The 21,555-nt window shown below is 50.7% G+C and overlaps 2 protein-coding genes across 2 annotated transcripts in view; one reads left to right on the forward strand and one right to left on the reverse strand.

The window, feature by feature from the left end:
• LOC109885558 (cohesin subunit SA-1-like) overlaps nt 1-12,704 on the forward strand; it is a 30,809-nt gene extending 18,105 nt beyond the window's left edge. The window contains exons 10-22 of the mRNA XM_031792256.1: nt 964-1,316; nt 1,446-1,707; nt 4,212-4,386; nt 4,755-4,894; nt 5,653-5,754; nt 6,663-6,811; nt 7,318-7,446; nt 7,536-7,744; nt 9,300-9,477; nt 9,544-9,654; nt 10,824-10,938; nt 11,051-11,131; nt 11,252-12,704. Of these exons, the coding sequence (XP_031648116.1) occupies nt 964-1,316; nt 1,446-1,707; nt 4,212-4,386; nt 4,755-4,894; nt 5,653-5,754; nt 6,663-6,811; nt 7,318-7,446; nt 7,536-7,744; nt 9,300-9,477; nt 9,544-9,654; nt 10,824-10,938; nt 11,051-11,131; nt 11,252-11,275 (2,028 nt within the window). The 3' untranslated portion in view covers nt 11,276-12,704. The remainder of the gene's footprint in view (nt 1-963; nt 1,317-1,445; nt 1,708-4,211; nt 4,387-4,754; nt 4,895-5,652; nt 5,755-6,662; nt 6,812-7,317; nt 7,447-7,535; nt 7,745-9,299; nt 9,478-9,543; nt 9,655-10,823; nt 10,939-11,050; nt 11,132-11,251) is intronic.
• A 396-nt stretch (nt 12,705-13,100) lies between these two features.
• Nucleotides 13,101-21,555, reverse strand: part of LOC116354011 (propionyl-CoA carboxylase beta chain, mitochondrial-like) — a 17,804-nt gene continuing 9,349 nt past the window's right edge. The window contains exons 6-13 of the mRNA XM_031792658.1: nt 17,194-17,304; nt 16,850-17,079; nt 16,636-16,717; nt 16,429-16,552; nt 15,008-15,115; nt 14,628-14,827; nt 14,216-14,315; nt 13,101-14,139 (exon numbers count right to left, since the gene is read on the reverse strand). Of these exons, the coding sequence (XP_031648518.1) occupies nt 14,018-14,139; nt 14,216-14,315; nt 14,628-14,827; nt 15,008-15,115; nt 16,429-16,552; nt 16,636-16,717; nt 16,850-17,079; nt 17,194-17,304 (1,077 nt within the window). The 3' untranslated portion in view covers nt 13,101-14,017. The remainder of the gene's footprint in view (nt 14,140-14,215; nt 14,316-14,627; nt 14,828-15,007; nt 15,116-16,428; nt 16,553-16,635; nt 16,718-16,849; nt 17,080-17,193; nt 17,305-21,555) is intronic.

Consider the following 21,555-nt stretch of genomic DNA (forward strand, 5'->3'; position numbering starts at 1 on the left):
CCGCTCTCTCTCCCGCTCTCTCTCCCCTCTCTCTACCCTCTCTCTCCGCTCTCTCTCCCCCTCTCGCTCTCTCTCCCCCTCTCGCTCTCTCTCCCCCCCTCGCTCGCTCCGCTCTCTCCCCTCTCTCTCTCTCGCTCCCTCTCTCGCTCCCCCTCTCGCTCCCCTCTCGCTCTCGCTCCCCCTCTCTCTCTCGCTCCCCTCTCTCTCTCTCTCTCGCTCCCCCTCTCTCTCTCGCTCCCCCTCTCTCTCTCTCCCTCTCTCTCCTCTCGCTCTCTCCCCCTCTCTCTCGCTCTCTCCCCCTCTCTCTCGCTCTCTCCCCCTCTCTCTCGCTCTCTCCCCCCTCTCTCTCGCTCTCTCCCCCTCTCTCTCGCTCTCTCCCCCTCTCTCTCCGCTCTCTCTCTCCCGCTCTCTCCCCTCTCTCCCGCTCTCTCCCCTCTCTCCCGCTCTCTCTCCCGCTCTCTCTCCCGCTCTCTCTCCCCCTCCTCTCTCTCTCTCTCTCTCGCTCTCCCCCTCTCTCTCTCTCGCTCCCCCTCTCTCTCGCTCTCTCTCTCTCTCGCTCCCCTCTCTCTCGCTCCCCCCGCTCCCCCTCTCTCTGGCTCCCCCGCTCTCTCTCGCTCCCCCTCTCTCTGGCTCCCCCTCTCCCCCCTCTCTCTCGCTCTCCCCCTCTCTCGCTCTCTCCCCCTCTCGCTCTCTCCCCCTCTCGCTCTCTCCCCCTCTCGCTCTCTCCCCCTCTCGCTCTCTCCCGCTCCCCCTCTCTCTCTCTCCCCCTCTCTCGCTCTCTCTCCCTCTCTCGCTCTCTCTCGCTCTCTCCCCCTCTCTCTCGCTCTCTCCCCCTCTCTCTCGCTCTCTCTCTCGCTCTCCCCCTCTCTCTCGCTCTCCCCCTCTCTCTTGCTCTCTCCCCCTTTCTCTCTCCCCCTCTCTCTCGCTCTCTCCCCCTCTCTCTCGCTCTCTCCCCCGCTCTCTCTTGCTCTCTCGCTCTCTCGCCCTCTCTCTCGCTCTCTCTCGCTCTCCCCCTCTCTCGCTCTCCCCCCTCTCTCTCAGCACCTAGATGCCTTACTGAAGCAGATCCGCCTGGTGGTGGAGAAACACATTGAGACAGATGTTCTGGAGGCCTGCAGTAAGACCTACAGCATCCTGTGTTCTGAGGAGTACACCATCATGAACAGAGTGGACATCGCCCGCTCGCAACTCATCGACGAGATAACGGACCGCTTCACACACTCCGTAGAAGACCTGCTGCAAGAGGCCGAGGAGGCCGACGATGACGACATCTACAACGTTCTGTCTACCCTCAAGAGACTCACGGCCTTCCACAAGTAAGACCGTCCTTCCTCTGTCTCATTTCGAATAGAACCCTCACTCCCTCTCGCCGTCCCTCTCAGTAAGTCATGAATATAAAGGTTCTCCCAGGATTCTGACTGGTGTGTGTGTGTGTGTGTTCCCAGTGCTCATGACCTGACGCGGTGGGACCTGTTTGGTAGCTGCTACAGGTTGTTGAAGGCTGGTATTGAGCAGGGGGCCATGCCAGAGCAGATCGCTGTCCAGGCCCTGCAGTGTTCCCACTACTCCATACTGTGGCAGCTGGTGAAAATCACAGAGGGAACTCCTAGTAAGGAGGACCTGGTGGCTCTGAGGAGAGTGGTGAAGTCCTTCCTGGCTGTCTGTCAGCAGTGTCTGTCCAATGTCAACACACCTGTCAAAGAACAGGTACGAACCAGTTTGCATCTGTCAGACCAGTCTCACTCCAGTTCAATAAACCAGTCTCACTCCAGTTCAATAATTAAACCAGTCTCACTCCAGTTCAATAATTAAACCAGTCTCACTCCAGTTCAATAAACCAGTCTCACTTCCAGTTCAATAATTAAACCAGTCTCACTCCAGTTCAATAATTAAACCAGTCTCACTCCAGTTCAATCGTTAAACCAGTCTCACTCCAGTTCAATCGTTAAACCAGTCTCACTCCAGTTCAATCGTTAAACCAGTCTCACTCCAGTTCAATCGTTAAACCAGTCTCACTCCAGTTCAATCGTTAAACCAGTCTCACTCCAGTTCAATCGTTAAACCAGTCTCACTCCAGTTCAATCGTTAAACCAGTCTCACTCCAGTTCAATCGTTAAACCAGTCTCACTCCAGTTCAATCGTTAAACCAGTCTCACTCCCAGTTCAATCGTTAAACCAGTCTCACTCCAGTTCAATCGTTAAACCAGTCTCACTCCAGTTCAATCGTTAAACCAGTCTCACTCCAGTTCAATCGTTAAACCAGTCTCACTCCAGTTCAATCGTTAAACCAGTCTCACTCCAGTTCAATCGTTAAACCAGTCTCACTCCAGTTCAATCGTTAAACCAGTCTCACTCCAGTTCAATCGTTAAACCAGTCTCACTCCAGTTCAATCGTTAAACCAGTCTCACTCCAGTTCAATCGTTAAACCAGTCTCACTCCAGTTCAATCGTTAAACCAGTCTCACTCCAGTTCAATCGTTTAAACCAGTCTCACTCCAGTTCAATCGTTAAACCAGTCTCACTCCAGTTCAATCGTTTAAACCAGTCTCACTCCAGTTCAATCGTTAAACCAGTCTCACTCCAGTTCAATCGTTAAACCAGTCTCACTCCAGTTCAATCGTTAACCAGTCTCACTCCAGTTCAATCGTTAAACCAGTCTCACTCCAGTTCAATCGTTAAAACCAGTCTCACTCCAGTTCAATCGTTAAACCAGTCTCACTCCAGTTCAATCGTTAAACCAGTCTCACTCCAGTTCAATCGTTAAACCAGTCTCACTCCAGTTCAATCGTTAAACCAGTCTCACTCCAGTTCAATCGTTAAACCAGTCTCACTCCAGTTCAATCGTTAAACCAGTCTCACTCCAGTTCAATCGTTAAACCAGTCTCACTCCAGTTCAATCGTTAAAACCAGTCTCACTCCAGTTCAATCGTTAAACCAGTCTCACTCCAGTTCAATCGTTAAACCAGTCTCACTCCAGTTCAATCGTTAAACCAGGTCTCACTCCAGTTCAATCGTTAAACCAGTCTCACTCCAGTTCAATCGTTAAACCAGTCTCACTCCAGTTCAATCGTTAAACCAGTCTCACTCCAGTTCAATCGTTAAACCAGTCTCACTCCAGTTCAATCGTTAAACCAGTCTCACTCCAGTTCAATCGTTAAACCAGTCTCACTCCAGTTCAATCGTTAAACCAGTCTCACTCCAGTTCAATCGTTAAACCAGTCTCACTCCAGTTCAATCGTTAAACCAGTCTCACTCCAGTTCAATCGTTAAACCAGTCTCACTCCAGTTCAATCGTTAAACCAGTCTCACTCCAGTTCAATCGTTAAACCAGTCTCACTCCAGTTCAATCGTTAAACCAGTCTCACTCCAGTTCAATCGTTAAACCAGTCTCACTCCAGTTCAATCGTAAACCAGTCTCACTCCAGTTCAATCGTTAAACCAGTCTCACTCCAGTTCAATCGTTAAACCAGTCTCACTCCAGTTCAATCGTTAAACCAGTCTCACTCCAGTTCAATCGTTTAAACCAGTCTCACTCCAGTTCAATCGTTAAACCAGTCTCACTCCAGTTCAATCGTTAAACCAGTCTCACTCCAGTTCAATCGTTAAACCAGTCTCACTCCAGTTCAATCGTTAACCAGTCTCACTCCAGTTCAATCGTTAAACCAGTCTCACTCCAGTTCAATCGTTAAACCAGTCTCACTCCAGTTCAATCGTTAAACCAGTCTCACTCCAGTTCAATCGTTAAACCAGTCTCACTCCAGTTCAATCGTTAAACCAGTCTCACTCCAGTTCAATCGTTAAACCAGTCTCACTCCAGTTCAATCGTTAAACCAGTCTCACTCCAGTTCAATCGTTAAACCAGTCTCACTCCAGTTCAATCGTTAAACCAGTCTCACTCCAGTTCAATCGTTAAACCAGTCTCACTCCAGTTCAATCGTTAAACCAGTCTCACTCCAGTTCAATCGTTAAACCAGTCTCACTCCAGTTCAATCGTTAAACCAGTCTCACTCCAGTTCAATCGTTAAACCAGTCTCACTCCAGTTCAATCGTTTAAACCAGTCTCACTCCAGTTAGACCTGTTAGACCAGTCTCACTCCAGTTTAAACTCCAGTTTACACCTCTTCGACATGTCTCACTCCAGTTTAAACTGATGATGATGATGATGATGAAGAACGGTGTTAATGATGATGTGTTCCCTCCCTGTACAACAGGCCTTCATGTTGTTGTGTGACCTGCTGATGGTCTTCAGTCACCAGTTGGTGTCTGGGGGCAGAGAAGGACTGGAGGCCCTGGTGTTCAACCCAGACAGCACCTTACAGAACGAGCTGCTCACCTTCATCCTGGACCACGTCTTTATAGACCAGGACGATGAGAACCAGAGCATGGGTTAGACACACACACACACACAGAGACACACACACAGCAGGTGGCCTAGCGGTTAGGAGCGTTGGGCCAGTATCCGAAAGGTCGCTGATTCAGATCCCGAGCAGACTAGGTGAAAAATCAACCAATGTGCTCTTGAGCAAGGCACTGAACCCTCATTGCTCCAGGGTTGCTTTCAATAATGTCTGATTCCTGGCCGTTACCCCACTCTCTGAGGATGTCTCAGGAGAGTTGGGATATGCAGAAAAACACATTTCCAATTCAAATGTTGTAATTGTAAGCACCCACCTATAATAATATTATTATTACACACACACATTCTACGCACGCACACACATACAGAGCACTAAGTATGTATGTTCTGTCTCCAGAAGGCGATGAGGAGGATGAAGCCAATAAGATAGAAGCCCTTCACAAGAGGAGAAACCTGCTCGCAGCCTTCAGCAAACTCATCATCTATGACATCGTGGACATGCCTGCTGCTGCTGACATCTTCAAACACTACATGAAGGTGTTGACCTGGTTGTCATCTGTCTATCTGACACTTCAATGAAACATGACAATAGTTGTTTCTGTCCCTGATCCCTGTATGCTTTCATTTCATGTCTGATAGTCACACATCATCATGCTAGCCTCCTGTATCCTCAACCAAAGATCTGACTAATCTCTCTCTGTCTCTCTCTCTCTGGGTCTCTCCCTCGCTCCCCCTCTCGTTCTCTCCCCCTCTCGCTCGCTCTCCCCCCCTCTCGCTCGCTCTCTCTCGCTCTCTCTCGCCCTCTCTCGCTCTCTCGCCCTCTCTCGCCCTCTCTCGCCCCCTCTCTCTCTCACTCTCTCTCTCTCTGTGTCTCTCTCTCTCTCTCTCTCTGTGTCTCTCTCTGTCTCTCCGTGTCTCTCTCTCTCTGTGTCTCTCTCTCTCTCTGTGTCTCTCTCTCTCTCTGTGTCTCTCTCTGTCTCTCTCTCTGTCTCTCTCTCTCTCTCTCTGTCTCTCTCTGTGTCTCTCTCTCTCTCTGTCTCTCTCTGTGTCTCTCTCTCGCTCTCTCTCTCGCTCTCTCTCTCTCGCTCTCTCTCTCTCTCTCTCTCTCGCTCTCGCTCTCGCTCTCTCTCTCTCTCTCTCTCTCTCTCTCTCTCTCTCTCTCTCGCTCTCTCTCTCGCTCTCTCTCTCTCTCTGTCTCTCTCTCGCTCTCTCTCTCGCTCTCTCTGTGTCTGTCTCTCTCGCTCTCTCGCTCTCTCTCTGTGTCTCTCTCTCTGTGTCTCTCTCTCTGTCTCCAGTATTATAATGACTATGGTGATATCATCAAGGAGACTCTCAGTAAGACCAGACAGAGTGATAAGATCCTCTGTGCCAAAACCCTCATCCTCAGTCTGCAACAGGTACTGACACACCTGCTACACACACACACACACACACAGACACCCGCTTCACACACACACACTGACACCCGCTTCTCACACACACACACACACTGACACCCGCTTCACACACACACACACACACACACACACACACACACACACACTGACACCCACTTCACACACACACACACACACACTTCTCACACACACACACTGATGACACCCGCTTCTCACACACACACACTGATGACACCCGCTTCACACACACACACACACACACTGATGACACCCGCTTCACACACACACACACACACTGACACCCGCTTCACACACACACACACACACACACTGACACCCGCTTCACACACACACACACACACACACACACACACACACACTGACACCCGCTTCACACACACACACACACACACACACACACACACTGACACCCGCTTCACACACACACTGACACCCGCTTCACACACACACACACACACTGACACCTGCTTCACACACACACTGACACCCGCGTCACACACACACACTGACACCCGCTTCACACACACACTGACACCCGCTTCACACACACACACACACTGACACCCGCTTCACACACACACACACACTGACACCCGCTTCACACACACTGACACCCGCTTCACACACACACACGCTGACACCCGCTTCACACACACACACACACTGACACCCGCTTCACACACACACACACACACACTGACACCAGCTACACACACACACGCACCACACACACACACACACTGACACCCGCTACACACACACACACTGACACTCGCTACACACACACACACTGACACCTGCTACACACACATGGACACACCCTCACCACTGACACACCTGCACCAGACACACTGACACACACTCACTGTTCACTGTGTGTGTTGTAGCTGTTCAACGAGCTTCTCCAGGACCAGGGTCCTACTCTGGACAGAACGTCGTCTCACGTCAGCGGCATCAAGGAGTTGGCCCGGCGCTTCGCCCTCACCTTCGGCCTGGACCAGATCAAAACCAGAGAGGCTGTCGCTACACTGCACAAGTAAGACCCAACACACACACCACACACACTGACCCAACACACACACACACACTGACCCAACACACACACACACACACACACACTGACCCAACACACACACACACACACACACTGACCCAACACACACACACACACACACTGACCCAACACACACACACACACACACACTGACCCAACACACACACAGAGATTGTTAGAAAGCTGATGAACTCATTGTTTTCTCTGGTTTTATTCTTTAACCTCCAAGAATTGCCCAGTTCCTTGTTACAATTGCTCCTCCGAGCTCATTGTCTCTTCCTCTCGTCCCACTCACCTCTCTCCCCCCTCGTCCCACTCTTCCTCTCACCTCTCTCCCCACTCTTCCTCTCACCTCTCGTCCCACTCTTCCTCTCGTCCCACTATTCCTCTCACCCCCCCTCGTCCCACTCTTCCTCTGTCCCCCTCGTCCTCTCGTCCCACTCTTCCTCTCTCCCCCCTCGTCTCTCTTCCTGTCTCCCCCTCCACAGGGATGGTATAGAGTTTGCCTTTAAGTACCAGAACCCCCATGGTGCAGAGTTCCCTCCTCCTAACCTGGCCTTCCTAGAGGTCCTCTCAGAGTTCTCCTCCAAACTGCTGCGACAGGACAAGAAGACTGTGTAAGTACCTGCCCTGTGTGTGTGTGTGTGTCAAATGATTGTCACAATAAGCAGACTGTGTGTGTAACCCGTCTCTCTCCTCCTCCCAGTCACTCGTATCTGGAGAAGTTCATGTCGGAGTCGATGTCAGAGCGTCGTGAGGACGTGTGGCTGCCCTTAATCTCCTACCGGAACAGTCTGCTAACAGGAGGAGAGGATGGGGACCGGATGTCGGTAACGTCAGGCGCCAGCAGCAAGACCAGCTCCATCCGCAGCAAGAAGGGACGGACGCCAATACACAAGAGTAAACGCATCGAGGGTGGGTCTATCTCTCACAAACACAGACTGAGGGTACAAAACAGTAGGAACACCTTCCTAATATTGAACAGCCTCAATTCATCAGGGCATGGACTACAAGGTGTGGACAGCGTTCCACAGGGATGATGGCCCATGTTGACTCCAATGCTTCTCACAGTTGTCTTGTTGGCTGGATGTCCTTTGGGTGGAGGACCATTCTTCATACACACAGGAAACAGTGTAAAAAACAAAAAACAGCAGTGCTGCAGTTCTTGATACACTGCACCTGTCACCTACCTCCGTACCCTGTTCAAAGTCACCTACCTCCGTACCCTGTTCAAAGTCACCTACCTCCGTACCCTGTTCAAAGTCACCTACCTCCGTACCCTGTTCAAAGTCACCTACCTCCGTACCCTGTTCAAAGTCACCTACCTCCGTACCCTGTTCAAAGTCACCTACCTCCGTACCCTGTTCAAAGTCACCTACCTCCGTACCCTGTTCAAAGTCACCTACCTCCGTACCCTGTTCAAAGTCACCTACCGCCGTACCCTGTTCAAAGTCACCTACCTCCGTACCCTGTTCAAAGTCACCTACCTCCGTACCCTGTTCAAAGTCACCTACCTCCGTACCCTGTTCAAAGTCACCTACCTTCGTACCCTGTTCAAAGTCACCTACCTTCGTACCCTGTTCAAAGTCACCTACCTCCGTACCCTGTTCAAAGTCACCTACCCTCCGTACCCTGTTCAGTCACCTACCTCCGTACCCTGTTCAAAGTCACCTACCTCCGTACCCTGTTCAAAGTCACCTACCTCCGTACCCTGTTCAAAGTCACCTACCTCCGTACCCTGTTCAGTCACCTACCTCCGTACCCTGTTCAAAGTCACCTACCCTCCGTACCCTGTTCAAAGTCACCTACCGCCGTGCCCTGTTCAGTCACCTACCGCCGTGCCCTGTTCAGTCACCTACCGCCGTGCCCTGTTCAAAGTCACCTACCGCCGTGCCCTGTTCAAAGTCACCTACCGCCGTGCCCTGTTCAAAGTCACCCACCGCCGTGCCCTGTTCAAAGTCACCTACCGCCGTGCCCTGTTCAGTCACCTACCGCCGTGCCCTGTTCAAAGTCACCTACTGCCGTGCCCTGTTCAAAGTCACCTACTGCCGTGCCCTGTTCAAAGTCACCTACTGCCGTGCCCTGTTCAAAGTCACCTACTGCCGTGCCCTGTTCAAAGTCACCTACTGCCGTGCCCTGTTCAAAGTCACCTACTGCCGTGCCCTGTTCAAAGTCACCTACTGCAGTGCCCTGTTCTTTTGTTTTACCCATTCACCCTCTGAATGGCACACATACACAATCCATGTCTCAAATCCTTTAACCTGTCTCCTCCCCTTCATCTACATTGATTGAAGTAGATTTAACAAGTGACATATATAAGGGATCATAACTGTCACCAGGTCAGTTTGTCATGGAAAGAGCAGGTGTTCCTAATGTTTTGTACACTCCCGGTATAAATACAAGTACCTACAGATGTTGCTAAAATGTGAGTTTTTCTCCGCCTTTCTCTCTCTCTCTGTCGGCCCACTAGAGGAGAGTAGTGTGGAGGCCTCCTGGCTTCGTGGTAATGACAGCCTCCAGACACCGGGGGCGCTAACCACCCCTCAGCTCACCTCCACCGTCCTCAGAGAAAACCCACGGCAGGCAGCGGACACACACCTACCTGACCACGACTCTGAACCTGGCTCAGAGAACGACTATGTACACAAGTAAGTGTGTGTGTGTACGCACGTGCACTGTGTGTTTGTGTGTGTGTGTAACCCTCTCCTCTGCAGTCCCCAGATGCAGATGTCTTGGCTAGGCCAACAGAAGATGGAGGACAGCAGGAAGGATAGAACAGCCATGAACTACATGAAGGCCCGCAACCAGACTGTCAGACAAACTGTGTACGTGTGTGCGTGTCTAGTGTGTGTGTGCGTGTGTGCGTGTCTAGTGTGTGTGTGTGTGTGTAGTGCGTGTCTAGTGTGTGTGTGTGTGTGTAGTGCGTGTCTAGTGTGTGTGTGTGTGTGTAGTGCGTGTCTAGTGTGTGTGTGTGTAGTGCGTGTCTAGTGTGTGTGTGTGTCTAGTGTGTGTGTGTAGTGCGTGTCTAGTGTGTGTGTGTGTAGTGCGTGTCTAGTGTGTGTGCGTGTCTAGTGTGTGTGTGTGTAGTGCGTGTCTAGTGTGTGTGCGTGTCTAGTGTGTGTGTGTGTAGTGCGTGTCTAGTGTGTGTAGTGCGTGTCTAGTGTGTGTGTGCGTGTCTAGTGTGTGTGTGTGTGTGTGTGTGTAGTGCGTGTCTAGTGTGTGTAGTGTGTCTAGTGTGTGTGTGCGTGTCTAGTGTGTGTGTGCGTGTGTGTGTGCGTGTCTAGTGTGTGTGTGTGCGTGTGTCTAGTGTGTGTGCGTGCGTGTCTAGTGTGTGCGCGCGTGTCTAGTGTGTGTCTAGTGTGTGCGCGCGCGTGTCTAGTGTGTGCGCGCGCGTGTCTAGTGTGTGCGCGCGTGTCTAGTGTGTGCGCGCGTGTCTAGTGTGTGCGCGCGTGTCTAGTGTGTGCGCGCGTGTCTAGTGTGTGCGCGCGCGTGTCTAGTGTGTGCGCGCGTCTAGTGTGTGTGCGCGCGCATGTCTAGTGTGTGCGCGCACATGTCTAGTGTGTGCGCGCGCGTGTCTAGTGTGTGTCTAGTGTGTGCGCGCGTGTCTAGTGTGTGCGCGCGTCTAGTGTGTGTCTAGTGTGTGCGCGCGTGTCTAGTGTGTGCGCGCGTGTCTAGTGTGTGCGCGCGTGTCTAGTGTGCGTGTCTAGTGTGTGTGCGTCTAGTGTCTAGTGTGTGCGTGTCTAGTGCGTGTGTGCGTGTCTAGTGCGTGTCTAGTGTGTGCATGTCTAGTGTGTGCGTGTCTAGTGTGTGTGCGTGTCGTGTCTAGTGTGTGTGCGTGTCGTGTCTAGTGTCTAGTGTCTAGTGTGTGTGCGTGTCTAGTGTGTGTGTGTGTGCGTGTCTAGTGTGTGTGTGCGTGTCTAGTGTGTGTGCGTGTCTAGTGTGTGCGTGTCTAGTGTGTGTGTGTGTACTGACCCCCCCACCTCTCTCTCTCTAGTCGTGGTCTGATGGAGGATGACGCAGAGCCAATCTTTGAGGACGTCATGATGTCATCGCGAGGTCAACTGGAGGACATGAACGAGGAGTTCGAAGACACCATGGTCATCGACCTGGTCAGTGACATCACTTCCTGTCTGTCGTGTTTGATTCGATTGTCAATTCTGTTGTGTAATTCGTCCAGTGTCTATCGCTTCATTTGTTGATTCTTGCGTTCTGTCGTTCCAGCCTCCCTCCAGGAACAGACGTGAGAGGGCGGAGCTCAGACCAGACTTCTTCGACTCAGCAGCCATGATCGAGGACGAGTCGGTAAGCAGAACACACACTCACTCAGCCTTGCAGTGGTAAACCAGTGTGACCCTAAGACATCTAAAACATGATCCACGATGATATGTCATTTAACGACATCTCTTTCGTCCGTTATCCCAGGGTTTCACCATGCCCATGTTCTGATCCAGTGTTCCTGATCCTTCCTGGAAGGGGGAGGGGCCTTCGACAGGATGAGCTGTCAATCAAACTTCAGACTGTCTGTCAGAACTTTTATCACACACACTTGAACACCCAGACGAACTCTGATCAGCCAGTTGACGGCCTTGTGTGTGTGTGTGTGTGTGGATCTGTTGGGATCTACCCTGAAGCTCCAGGGATCCACTCACTGACCGGCCGAAGGATCCCACTCAACCCTGAGAATTTCGGACAAAATATCGTACATAGAGAAGATCTTTTATCGTTCAGTGGATGTGTGGGTGTGTTGGCTACAAACCGAACAGAATATCGGACAAAACATTGTTCCGCATTTCTTTTAAAATATTGTAAACTTTCGGCCCTTCCTTCCTGACTTCTTTTAACTTCCTGTTATTGTTAGCGTTCTGGCTAATCTCTCCGCTAGCTCTGTGGTACTCATGGCCCTGTGCGCCCGGCTATACAGTCCCCCATGCCACACAGTTGTATGGTTGTTGCGTTCCACTTCCGACGTCATGTATAGACCCCCCCCAGATGGAACTTGATATTTAATGTGATAAATCTTTACTCTCTCACTCCTGTCTCTCTTTACTCTCTCTTCCCTTTCAATAGTGTTGAGAATATCCTGTATTTGGTTTTATTGGCAAATGCACCAAACAGCGAGCAATGGGACCAGAACTAGAAGAGTTCTCATTGGCCATACAAGAGGCTGTGACATCATAGCCAAATCCCAAGCCACTCCCCATCAGAGCTTCAGACAGACACACGGTGGAATCGCGGCTTTTTAAAGACAAATATATTTTGAATTTCAGTAGCTTTAGTACAAAGTTTTAAATGAAGTGAGTTTTTAAAATGTTTTGTCTGATTTATTTGTTTGTACAGTTATCTTTCTGAAAAAGTATCTTGTTTGTTGCCAAACGGTTGCCTAAATGCTTATATCTGATTAGTCCCTACTGCTCAGGCTGTTGCCATGGATACCCAGCCTGTTAAGCGCCATATAAGGGTGTGTCCAGTGCAACCACAGATAGTTGTGCAGGCTCAGTCTAAAGTGACTTCCTTTTCATCTGCACTGATGAGGAAGACCTGGACAGGTAACTGCTAATATCCAGTAGCCTTCTACCATATTCATTTTGCCTGTGCTCTTTTCAGATCAGTGCATATGAAGGTGGAGACTACCCCTCTAGTCTTATGTGGCTGTAGTTACACATAACAGTTGATTGGTTGTCTTATCACTTTGACCCACCCCTATTGTTCTTCTACTGGCTGGTTAAGCTGCCCTTCTGTAAATATCAGAGATGATTGGTTCTTTCTGTAGCGATGGCATCACCTGCCCTTTAACCTTCTAAAATACTGTGTTTTTTTTTCTTCCTGTGAACTTGTTGATCTTATCTTTTTTAAATAAATCAAATCTGTAATCTAATCCTGGATTGTGTGTTTTGGACTGGTTCTAAGACTCCATACAGTGCCTACGGAAAGTATTCAGACCCCTTGACTTTTCACATTTTGTTACGTTACAGCCTTATTACAAAATGTATTAAATGTTGCCCTTATCAAAGTGAAAACAGGTTGACATTTTTGCACATGAATAATAAAAAAGATAATTGACCAATATTCAGACTCTTTGCTGTGAGACTATAAATGGAGCTCAGGTGCATTCTGTTTCCATCTGTCATCCTCAACCTGATTTGGAATAAGGCTGCAACATAACAAAATGTGGAACACTTTCCGAATGCATTGTGTTTATATAAAAACAAGACAAGCTGTCTACTTGTCTCCAGAGGGGGAGGACCAAGAACTATGGAGACTGAGCCCCAACAACAGAGTATCTGTACTTTACTCCACACATTTTCCCTGACACCCAAAGTACTCATTACATTTCCAATGGTCCAATTCTTAAACTTAACAAGAGAACATCCCTACTGCCTCTGATCTGGAAGATCAGTTGGTGTGCCTCTGGCTCTCCCTATATAGTAACAAAATGGGTGCTGTTTAGTTTGCTTAATATAAGGAACTTGAAAGTTATACTTTTGATACTTAAGTATATTTTAGCAATTACATAACACACACGTTCAAACTCATTGGGATATAAAGTCTCACACACGGACAAAGACAGACATCTTTACAATTTCAATGATTATATTTAACAAACCAGTCTTTGGATTCACGGCAGGTATGTTAATTTAACCAGACAGAAAAATGCTGATTCTTCCTAACAAGTCCCACAGGGTTAGGGACAGATACGTGGATCTAATCCAGGGCTCTCCAACCCTGTTCCAGGAGAGACACCTTCCTGTTGGTTTTTCCTGTAACGGACCTGATTCAGCTTATCAACCAACAAATTGTTAGAATCAAGTGCGTTAGATTAGGGTTGGAGTGAAAACCTACAGGAAGGTATCTCCAGGAACAGGGTTGGAGTGAAAACCTACAGGAAGGTATCTCTCCAGGAACAGGGTTGGAGTGAAAACCTACAGGAAGGTATCTCTCCAGGAACAGGGTTGGAATTATAACCTACAGGAAGGTATCTCTCCAGGAACAGGGTTGGAGTGAAAACCTACAGGAAGGTATCTCTCCAGGAACAGGGTTGGAGTGAAAACCTACAGGAAGGTATCTCTCCAGGAACAGGGTTGGAGTTAACCTACAGGAAGGTATCTCTCCAGGAACAGGGTTGGAGTGCCCTGCTCTAAGCTACAGGTGAAATTAGAGACAGACCGGTCGGGTGGTTGAAGGTGTCTGTTAGAGTGGGATGTTGGCGTGTTTCTTCCAGGGGTTGGTCTGTTTCTTGGAGGCCAGAACCTCCAGATCCCTACAGATCCTCTTCCGGGTGGTCGACGGCACGATGATGTCATCCACGAACCCTGAAACACACACGGTTACGATGTGGGAGTGGGTGTAATGTTTGTTGGAACGGATGGAGTGTGTGTGTGTGTGTACCTCTGACAGCAGCAGGGAAAGGGTTGGCGAACTTCTCTACGTATTCAGCCTCCTGCTCTGCCTGGTTGGATTTCCCTCTGAAGATGATCTGTACAGCACCCTGGGAACATGTTAGAGAGGCAGACATGTTGGATGTTTAAGTGAGCACTGACCTTTTCCCATTTTGACATTGTAAATGTTGCCATGGCTAGAAGTATGCTTGCGTTACCTTGGTCTTGTGTCGGAGGTGTGTGTTGCGTTACCTTGGTCTTGTGTCGGAGGTGTGTGTTGCGTTACCTTGGTCTTGTGTCGGAGGTGTGTGTTGCGTTACCTTGGTCTTGTGTCGGAGGTGTGTGTTGCGTTACCTTGGTCTTGTGTCGGAGGTGTGTGTTGCGTTACCTTGGTCTTGTGTCGGAGGTGTGTGTTGCGTTACCTTGGCTCCCATCACGGCCACCTCTGCAGACGGCCAGGCGTAGTTCACATCTCCTCTCAGGTGCTTGGAACTCATGACGTCATACGCTCCTCCGTAGGCCTTCCTAGTGATGATGGTGATCTTGGGGACGGTGGCCTCAGCAAAGGCAAACAGTAGCTTGGCCCCGTGTCGGATGATACCGCCATACTCCTGAGACGTACCTGAGAGAAACGGCAAGGAAGGTGGAATCCTCTGGTTTGAAAAAAATCTAACTTGTTTTGATTAAAAATGACAGTTGATCTCAGTACGGACGTTTCACAATTTATGTGAAAGCTGTTCAGTGAGTCATCTACTTTTTGACGTGCCAATTATTCATGAGGAAAGTCAGACTTGCGCACTACCTGGCAGGAAACCAGGCACGTCCACGAAGGTGAGGATGGGGATGTTGAAAGCGTCACAGAAACGAACGAAGCGAGCTCCCTTCACTGATGAGTTAATGTCCAGACAACCTGCACACACACAGGAGAAGTATCACTACCATTATCATCTTGACCACCACCGTCAACACCACCACCGTCATCACCACAACCGTCATCACCACCACCACCGTCATTATCGTCATCGCCACCACTACCACCACCACCACCACCGTCATTATTGTCCTCACTACCACTACCACCGTCATTATTGTCATCACTACCACCATTACCACAACCACCGTCATTGTCATCACTACCACCACCACCGTCATTATTGTCCTCACTACCACTACCACCACCACCGTCATTATTGTCATCACTACCACCATTACCACAACCACCGTCATTGTCATCACTACCACCACCACCGTCATTATCGTCACCACCACCACTACCACCACCACCACCACCGTCATTACCACCATTACCACCACCGTCATTATTGTCATCACCACCACTACCACCGTCATTATAGTCATCACCACCACCACCGTCATTATCGTCACCATCACAACCGCCGTCAGTATTGTCATCACTACCACTACCACCACCGTCATTATCGTCACCACCACCGTCATCACCACCACCGCCATTATTGCCATCACCACCACCGTCATTATAGTCACCATCACAACCGCCGTCAGTATTTTCATCACTACCACTACCACCACCGTCATTATCGTCACCACCACAACCACCGTCATTACCACCATTACCACCACCACCACCGTCATTGTCATCACCACCACTACCACCGTCATTATCGTCACCATCACAACCGCCGTCAGTATTGTCATCAATACCACCACCGTCATCACCACCACCGTCATTATTGCCATCACCACCACCGTCATTATTGCCATCACCACCACCACCGTCATTATCGCCACCATCACAACCGCCGTCAGTATTGTCATCACTACCACTACCGTCATTATCGTCACCACCACCGTCATCACCACCACCATCACCGTCATTATTGCCATCACCACCACCGTCATTATTGCCATCACCACCACCACCGTCATTATCGTCACCATCACAACCGCCGTCAGTATTGTCATCACTACCACTACCACCACCACCGTCATTATAGTCATCACAACCACTACCACCACCACCGTCATTGTCATCACCACCACCACCACCGTCATTATCACCACCACCACCATCATTATTGTCACCACCACCGTCATTATTGCCATCACCACCACCACCGTCATTATTGTCATCACCGTCATTATCGTAACCATCAACATTACCACCACACCACCACCGTAATAATCGCCATCACAACCACCACCACCATCATCATCACTAATACATCTGATTCTTCTACTCACCAGACGCTACTTTAGGTTGATTCCCTACAATTCCAACAGTTCGTCCGTTCATGCGAGCGAATCCCACTACGATGTTTTTAGCGTAGTTAGGCATGATCTCAAAGAACTCCCTCTCGTCCGCAATCTAAAGTTAAAACCACAGATCAATAGACAACAGGCTGTGTGTGTGTGTGTGTGTGTGTGTGTGTGTGTGTGTGTGCGTCCTACCCCCTGGATGATGTCCAGCATGTCGTAGGCTTTAGTGGTCTCAAAGGGAACAATGGTGTCCAGACCAGGAACCAGTCTATCACTGGAGAGGAGAGGGATGAGATCAAACATCCTCCAAAGGCCATTCATATGGATTACATTTCAGGAATATCCCAAATGCCATGGTCAGTTCTGTGATTGGCTAGTCTGTCAGAGGTGTTCTGTGGTTGGGTACCTGGGGTCGTGGCACTCAGTAACGGGGGCGGGGTCCTGGTTGCTAAGGGGAAGGAAGTTGAAGAAGTTGCGGAGGTTGAGCAGAGCATCGATGTCGTTCTCAAACGCACGGTGAGCGACGCCTGACACGGCGGTGTGTGTTTTAGCTCCTCCCAGTTCCTCCTGAGTGACGTCTTCATTGGTGACAGACTTCACTACGTCAGGACCTGTGATGAACAGGTATGAGGTGTCCTACACACACACACAAAATCAAAGATCTGGATATAACCATGTTAGTTGTATTAATTGTACAGTAAATCTATACAGGAAGGGTCCTGTGGTTCTCCTATACTGTGTGTGTCTTACCTTGACCATAAAGGTGAAGTCGGTCAGGGCAGGAGAGTAGACAGCTCCTCCAGCACAGGGACCCATGATCAGAGAGATCTGAGGAACCACACCTGAAGCCATCACATTCCTCTACAGAGACAAAGAGACCGGGAGAGAGCGTGAGACCGGGAGAGACCAGAAGAGAGCGTGAGACCGGGAGAGAGCGTGAGACCGGCAGAGAGCGAGAGACCAGAAGAGAGCGTGAGACCGGCAGAGGAGCGAGAGACCAGAAGAGAGCGTGAGACCGGGAGAGCGAGAGACCAGAAGAGAGCGTGAGACCGGAAGAGAGCGTGAGACCGGAAGAGAGCGTGAGACCGGTAGAGCGAGAGACCGGAAGAGAGCGTGAGACCGGAGAGCGAGAGACCGGAAGAGAGCGTGAGACCAGAAGAGAGCGTGAGACCAGAAGAGAGCCAGAGACCGGGAAAGACAGGAAGAGAGCCAGAGACAGGAAGAGAGCGAGAGACAGGAAGAGAGCCAGAGACCAGAAGAGAGCGTGAGACCGGGAGAGCGAGAGACCAGAAGAGAGCGTGAGACCGGAAGAGAGCGTGAGACCGGTAGAGCGAGAGACCGGAAGAGCGTGAGACCGGGAGAGCGAGAGACCGGAAGAGAGCGTGAGACCAGAAGAGAGCGTGAGACCAGAAGAGAGCCAGAGACCGGGAAAGACAGGAAGAGAGCCAGAGACAGGAAGAGAGCGAGAGACAGGAAGAGAGCCAGAGACCGGAAGAGAGCGTGAGACCGGAGAGAGCGAGAGACCGGAAGAGAGCGTGAGACCGGGAGAGCGAGAGACCGGAAGAGAGCGTGAGACCGGGAGAGCGAGAGACCGGAAGAGAGCGTGAGACCGAGAGACCAGAAGAGAGCGTGAGACCGAGAGACCAGAAGAGAGCGTGAGACCAGAAGAGAGCGAGAGACCGGGAGAGACAGGAAGAGAGCGAGAGACCGGGAGAGACAGGAAGAGAGCGAGACCGGGAGAGACAGGAAGAGAGCGAGACCGGGAGAGACAGGAAGAGAGCGAGACCGGGAGAGACAGAGAGAGACAGAGAGAGACAGGAAGAGAGCGAGAGAGAGACCGGGAGAGACAGGAAGAGAGCGAGAGACCGGGAGAGACAGGAAGAGAGCGAGAGACCGGGAGAGACAGGAAGAGAGCGAGAGACCGGGAGAGACAGGAAGAGAGCGAGAGACAGGAAGAGAGCGAGAGACCGGGAGAGACAGGAAGAGAGCGAGACCGGGAGAGACAGGAAGAGAGCGAGACGGGAGAGACAGGAAGAGAGCGAGACCGGGAGAGACAGGAAGAGAGCGAGAGACAGGAAGAGAGCGAGAGACAGGAAGAGAGCGAGAGACAGAGAGAGACAGGAAGAGAGCGAGAGACAGAGAGAGACAGGAAGAGAGCGAGAGAGACAGGAAGAGAGCGAGAGAGACAGGAAGAGAGCGAGAGAGACAGGAAGAGAGCGAGAGAGACCGAGAGAGACAGGAAGAGACAGGAAGAGAGCGAGAGAGAGACCGGGAGAGAGAGACCGGGAGAGACAGGAAGAGAGAGACCGGGAGAGACAGGCAGCAAGATTTGTGACCTGTTGCCACGAGAAAAGGGCAACCAGTGAAGAACAAACACCATTGTAAATACAACCCATATTTATGCTTATTTATTTTATGTATATATATTTTATGTATTTTATCTAACAATGTACATTGTTAGAACACTGTATATATATATAATATGACATTTGTAATGTCTTTACTGTTTTGAAACTTCTGTATGTGTAATGTTTACTGTTAATTTTTGTTGTTTTTCACTTTATATATTCACTTTGTATGTTGTCTACCTCACTTGCTTTGGCAATGTTAACACATGTTTCCCATGCCAATAAAGCCCTTGAATTGAATTGAAATTGACAGGAAGAGAGCGAGAGACCGGGAGAGACAGGAAGAGAGCGAGACCGGGAGAGACAGGAAGAGAGCGAGACCGGGAGAGACAGGAAGAGAGCGAGACCGGGAGAGACAGGAAGAGAGCGAGAGACAGAGAGAGACAGAGAGAGACAGGAAGAGAGCGAGAGACAGAGAGAGACAGGAAGAGAGCGAGAGAGACAGGAAGAGACAGGAAGAGAGCCGGAGAGAGACAGGAGAGAGCGAGAGAAGAGAGCGAGAGAGCGAGACCGGGAGAGACAGGAAGAGAGCGAGAGACCGGGAGAGACAGGAAGAGAGCGAGACCGGGAGAGACAGGAAGAGAGCGAGAGACGAGAGCGACAGAGAGAGCGAGAGGAGAGACAGAGAGAGACAGGAAGAGAGCGAGAGACAGAGAGAGACAGGAAGAGAGCGAGAGACAGAGAGAGACAGGAAGAGAGCGAGAGACAGAGAGAGACAGGAAGAGAGCGAGAGACAGAGAGAGACAGGAAGAGAGCGAGAGACAGAGAGAGACAGGAAGAGAGCGAGAGAGACAGGAAGAGACCGAGAGAGACAGGAAGAGAGCGAGAGAGAGACCGGGAGAGACAGGAAGAGAGAGACCGGGAGAGACAGGAAGAGAGAGACCGGGAGAGACAGGCAGCAAGATTTGTGACCTGTTGCCACGAGAAAAGGGCAACCAGTGAAGAACAAACACCATTGTAAATACAACCCATATTTATGCTTATTTATTTTATGTATATATATTTTATGTATTTTATCTAACAATGTACATTGTTAGAACACTGTATATATATATATAATATGACATTTGTAATGTCTTTACTGTTTTGAAACTTCTGTATGTGTAATGTTTACTGTTAATTTTTGTTGTTTTTCACTTTATATATTCACTTTGTATGTTGTCTACCTCACTTGCTTTGGCAATGTTAACACATGTTTCCCATGCCAATAAAGCCCTTGAATTGAATTGAATTGAAATTGACAGGAAGAGAGCGACCGGGAGAGACAGGAAGAGAAGCGACCGGGAGAGACAGGAAGAGAGCGACCGGGAGAGACAGGAAGAGAGCCGAGAGAGAGAGACAGGAAGAGAGCGAGAGAGAGAGACAGGAAGAGAGCGAGAGAGAGCGGGAGAGACAGGAAGAGAGCGAGAGAGAGCGGGAGAGACAGGAAGAGAGCGAGAGAGAGCGGGAGAGACAGGAAGAGAGCGAGAGAGAGCGGAGGAGACAGGAAGAGAGCGAGAGAGAGCGAGAGAGACAGGAAGAGAGCGAAGAGAGAGAGACAGAAGAGAAGCGAGAGAGAGAGACAGGAAGAGAGCGAGAGAGAGCGGGAGAACAGGAAGAGAGCGAGAGAGAGCGGGAGAGACAGGAAGAGAGCGAGAGAGAGCGAGAGAGACAGGAAGGGAGCGAGAGAGACAGGAAGAGAGTGGGAGAGACAGGAAGAGAGCGAGAGAGAGCGGGAGAGACAGGAAGAGAGCGAGAGAGAGCGGGAGAGACAGGAAGAGAGCGGGAGAGACAGGAAGAGAGCGGGAGAGAGCGAGAGAGACCGGGAGAGAGCGAGAGAGACCGGGAGAGAGCGAGAGAGACCGGGAGAGAGCGAGAGAGAGAGAGCGAGAGAGACAGGAAGAGAGCGAGAGAGAGCGGGAGAGACAGGAAGAGAGCGAGAGAGACAGGAAGAGAGCGAGAGAGAGCGGGAGAGACAGGAAGGGAGCGAGAGAGAGCGGGAGAGACAGGAAGGGAGCGAGAGAGAGCGGGAGACAGGAAGAGAGCGAGAGAGAGCGGGAGAGACAGGAAGAGAGCGACAGAGACCGGGAGAGAGCGAGAGAGACCGGGAGAGAGCGAGAGAGACAGGGAGAGAGCGAGAGAGACAGGGAGAGAGCGAGAGAGACAGGGAGAGAGCGAGAGAGACAGGGAGAGAGCGAGAGAGCGGGAGAGACAGGAAGAGAGCGGGAGAGACAGGAAGAGGAGAGCGAGAGAGGCGGGAGAGGACAGGAGAGAGCGAGAGAGAGCGGGAGAGACAGGAAGGAGCGAGAGAGAGCGGGAGAGACAGGAAGAGAGCGAGAGAGAGCGGGAGAGACAGGAAGAGAGCGAGAGAGACAGGGAGAGACAGGAAGAGAGCGAGAGAGACAGGAAGAGAGCGAGAGAGACAGGAAGAGAGCGAGAGAGACAGGAAGAGAGCGAGAGAGACCGGGAGAGAGCGAGAGAGACCGGGAGAGACAGGGAGAGAGCGAGAGAGACAGGGAGAGAGCGAGAGAGAGCGGGAGAGAGCGAGAGAGAGCGAGAGAGACCGGGAGAGAGCGAGAGAGACCGGGAGAGACAGGGAGAGAGCGAGAGAGAGCGAGAGAGACCGGGAGAGAGCGAGAGAGAGAGCGAGAGCGACCGGGAGAGGAACAGGAAGAGAGCGGACGGGAGAGACAGGAAGAGAGCGAGCGGGAGAGACAGGAAGAGA

Source organism: Oncorhynchus kisutch, linkage group LG16 (genome assembly GCF_002021735.2).
Source record: "Oncorhynchus kisutch isolate 150728-3 linkage group LG16, Okis_V2, whole genome shotgun sequence".
NCBI classification, from domain to species: domain Eukaryota; kingdom Metazoa; phylum Chordata; class Actinopteri; order Salmoniformes; family Salmonidae; genus Oncorhynchus; species Oncorhynchus kisutch.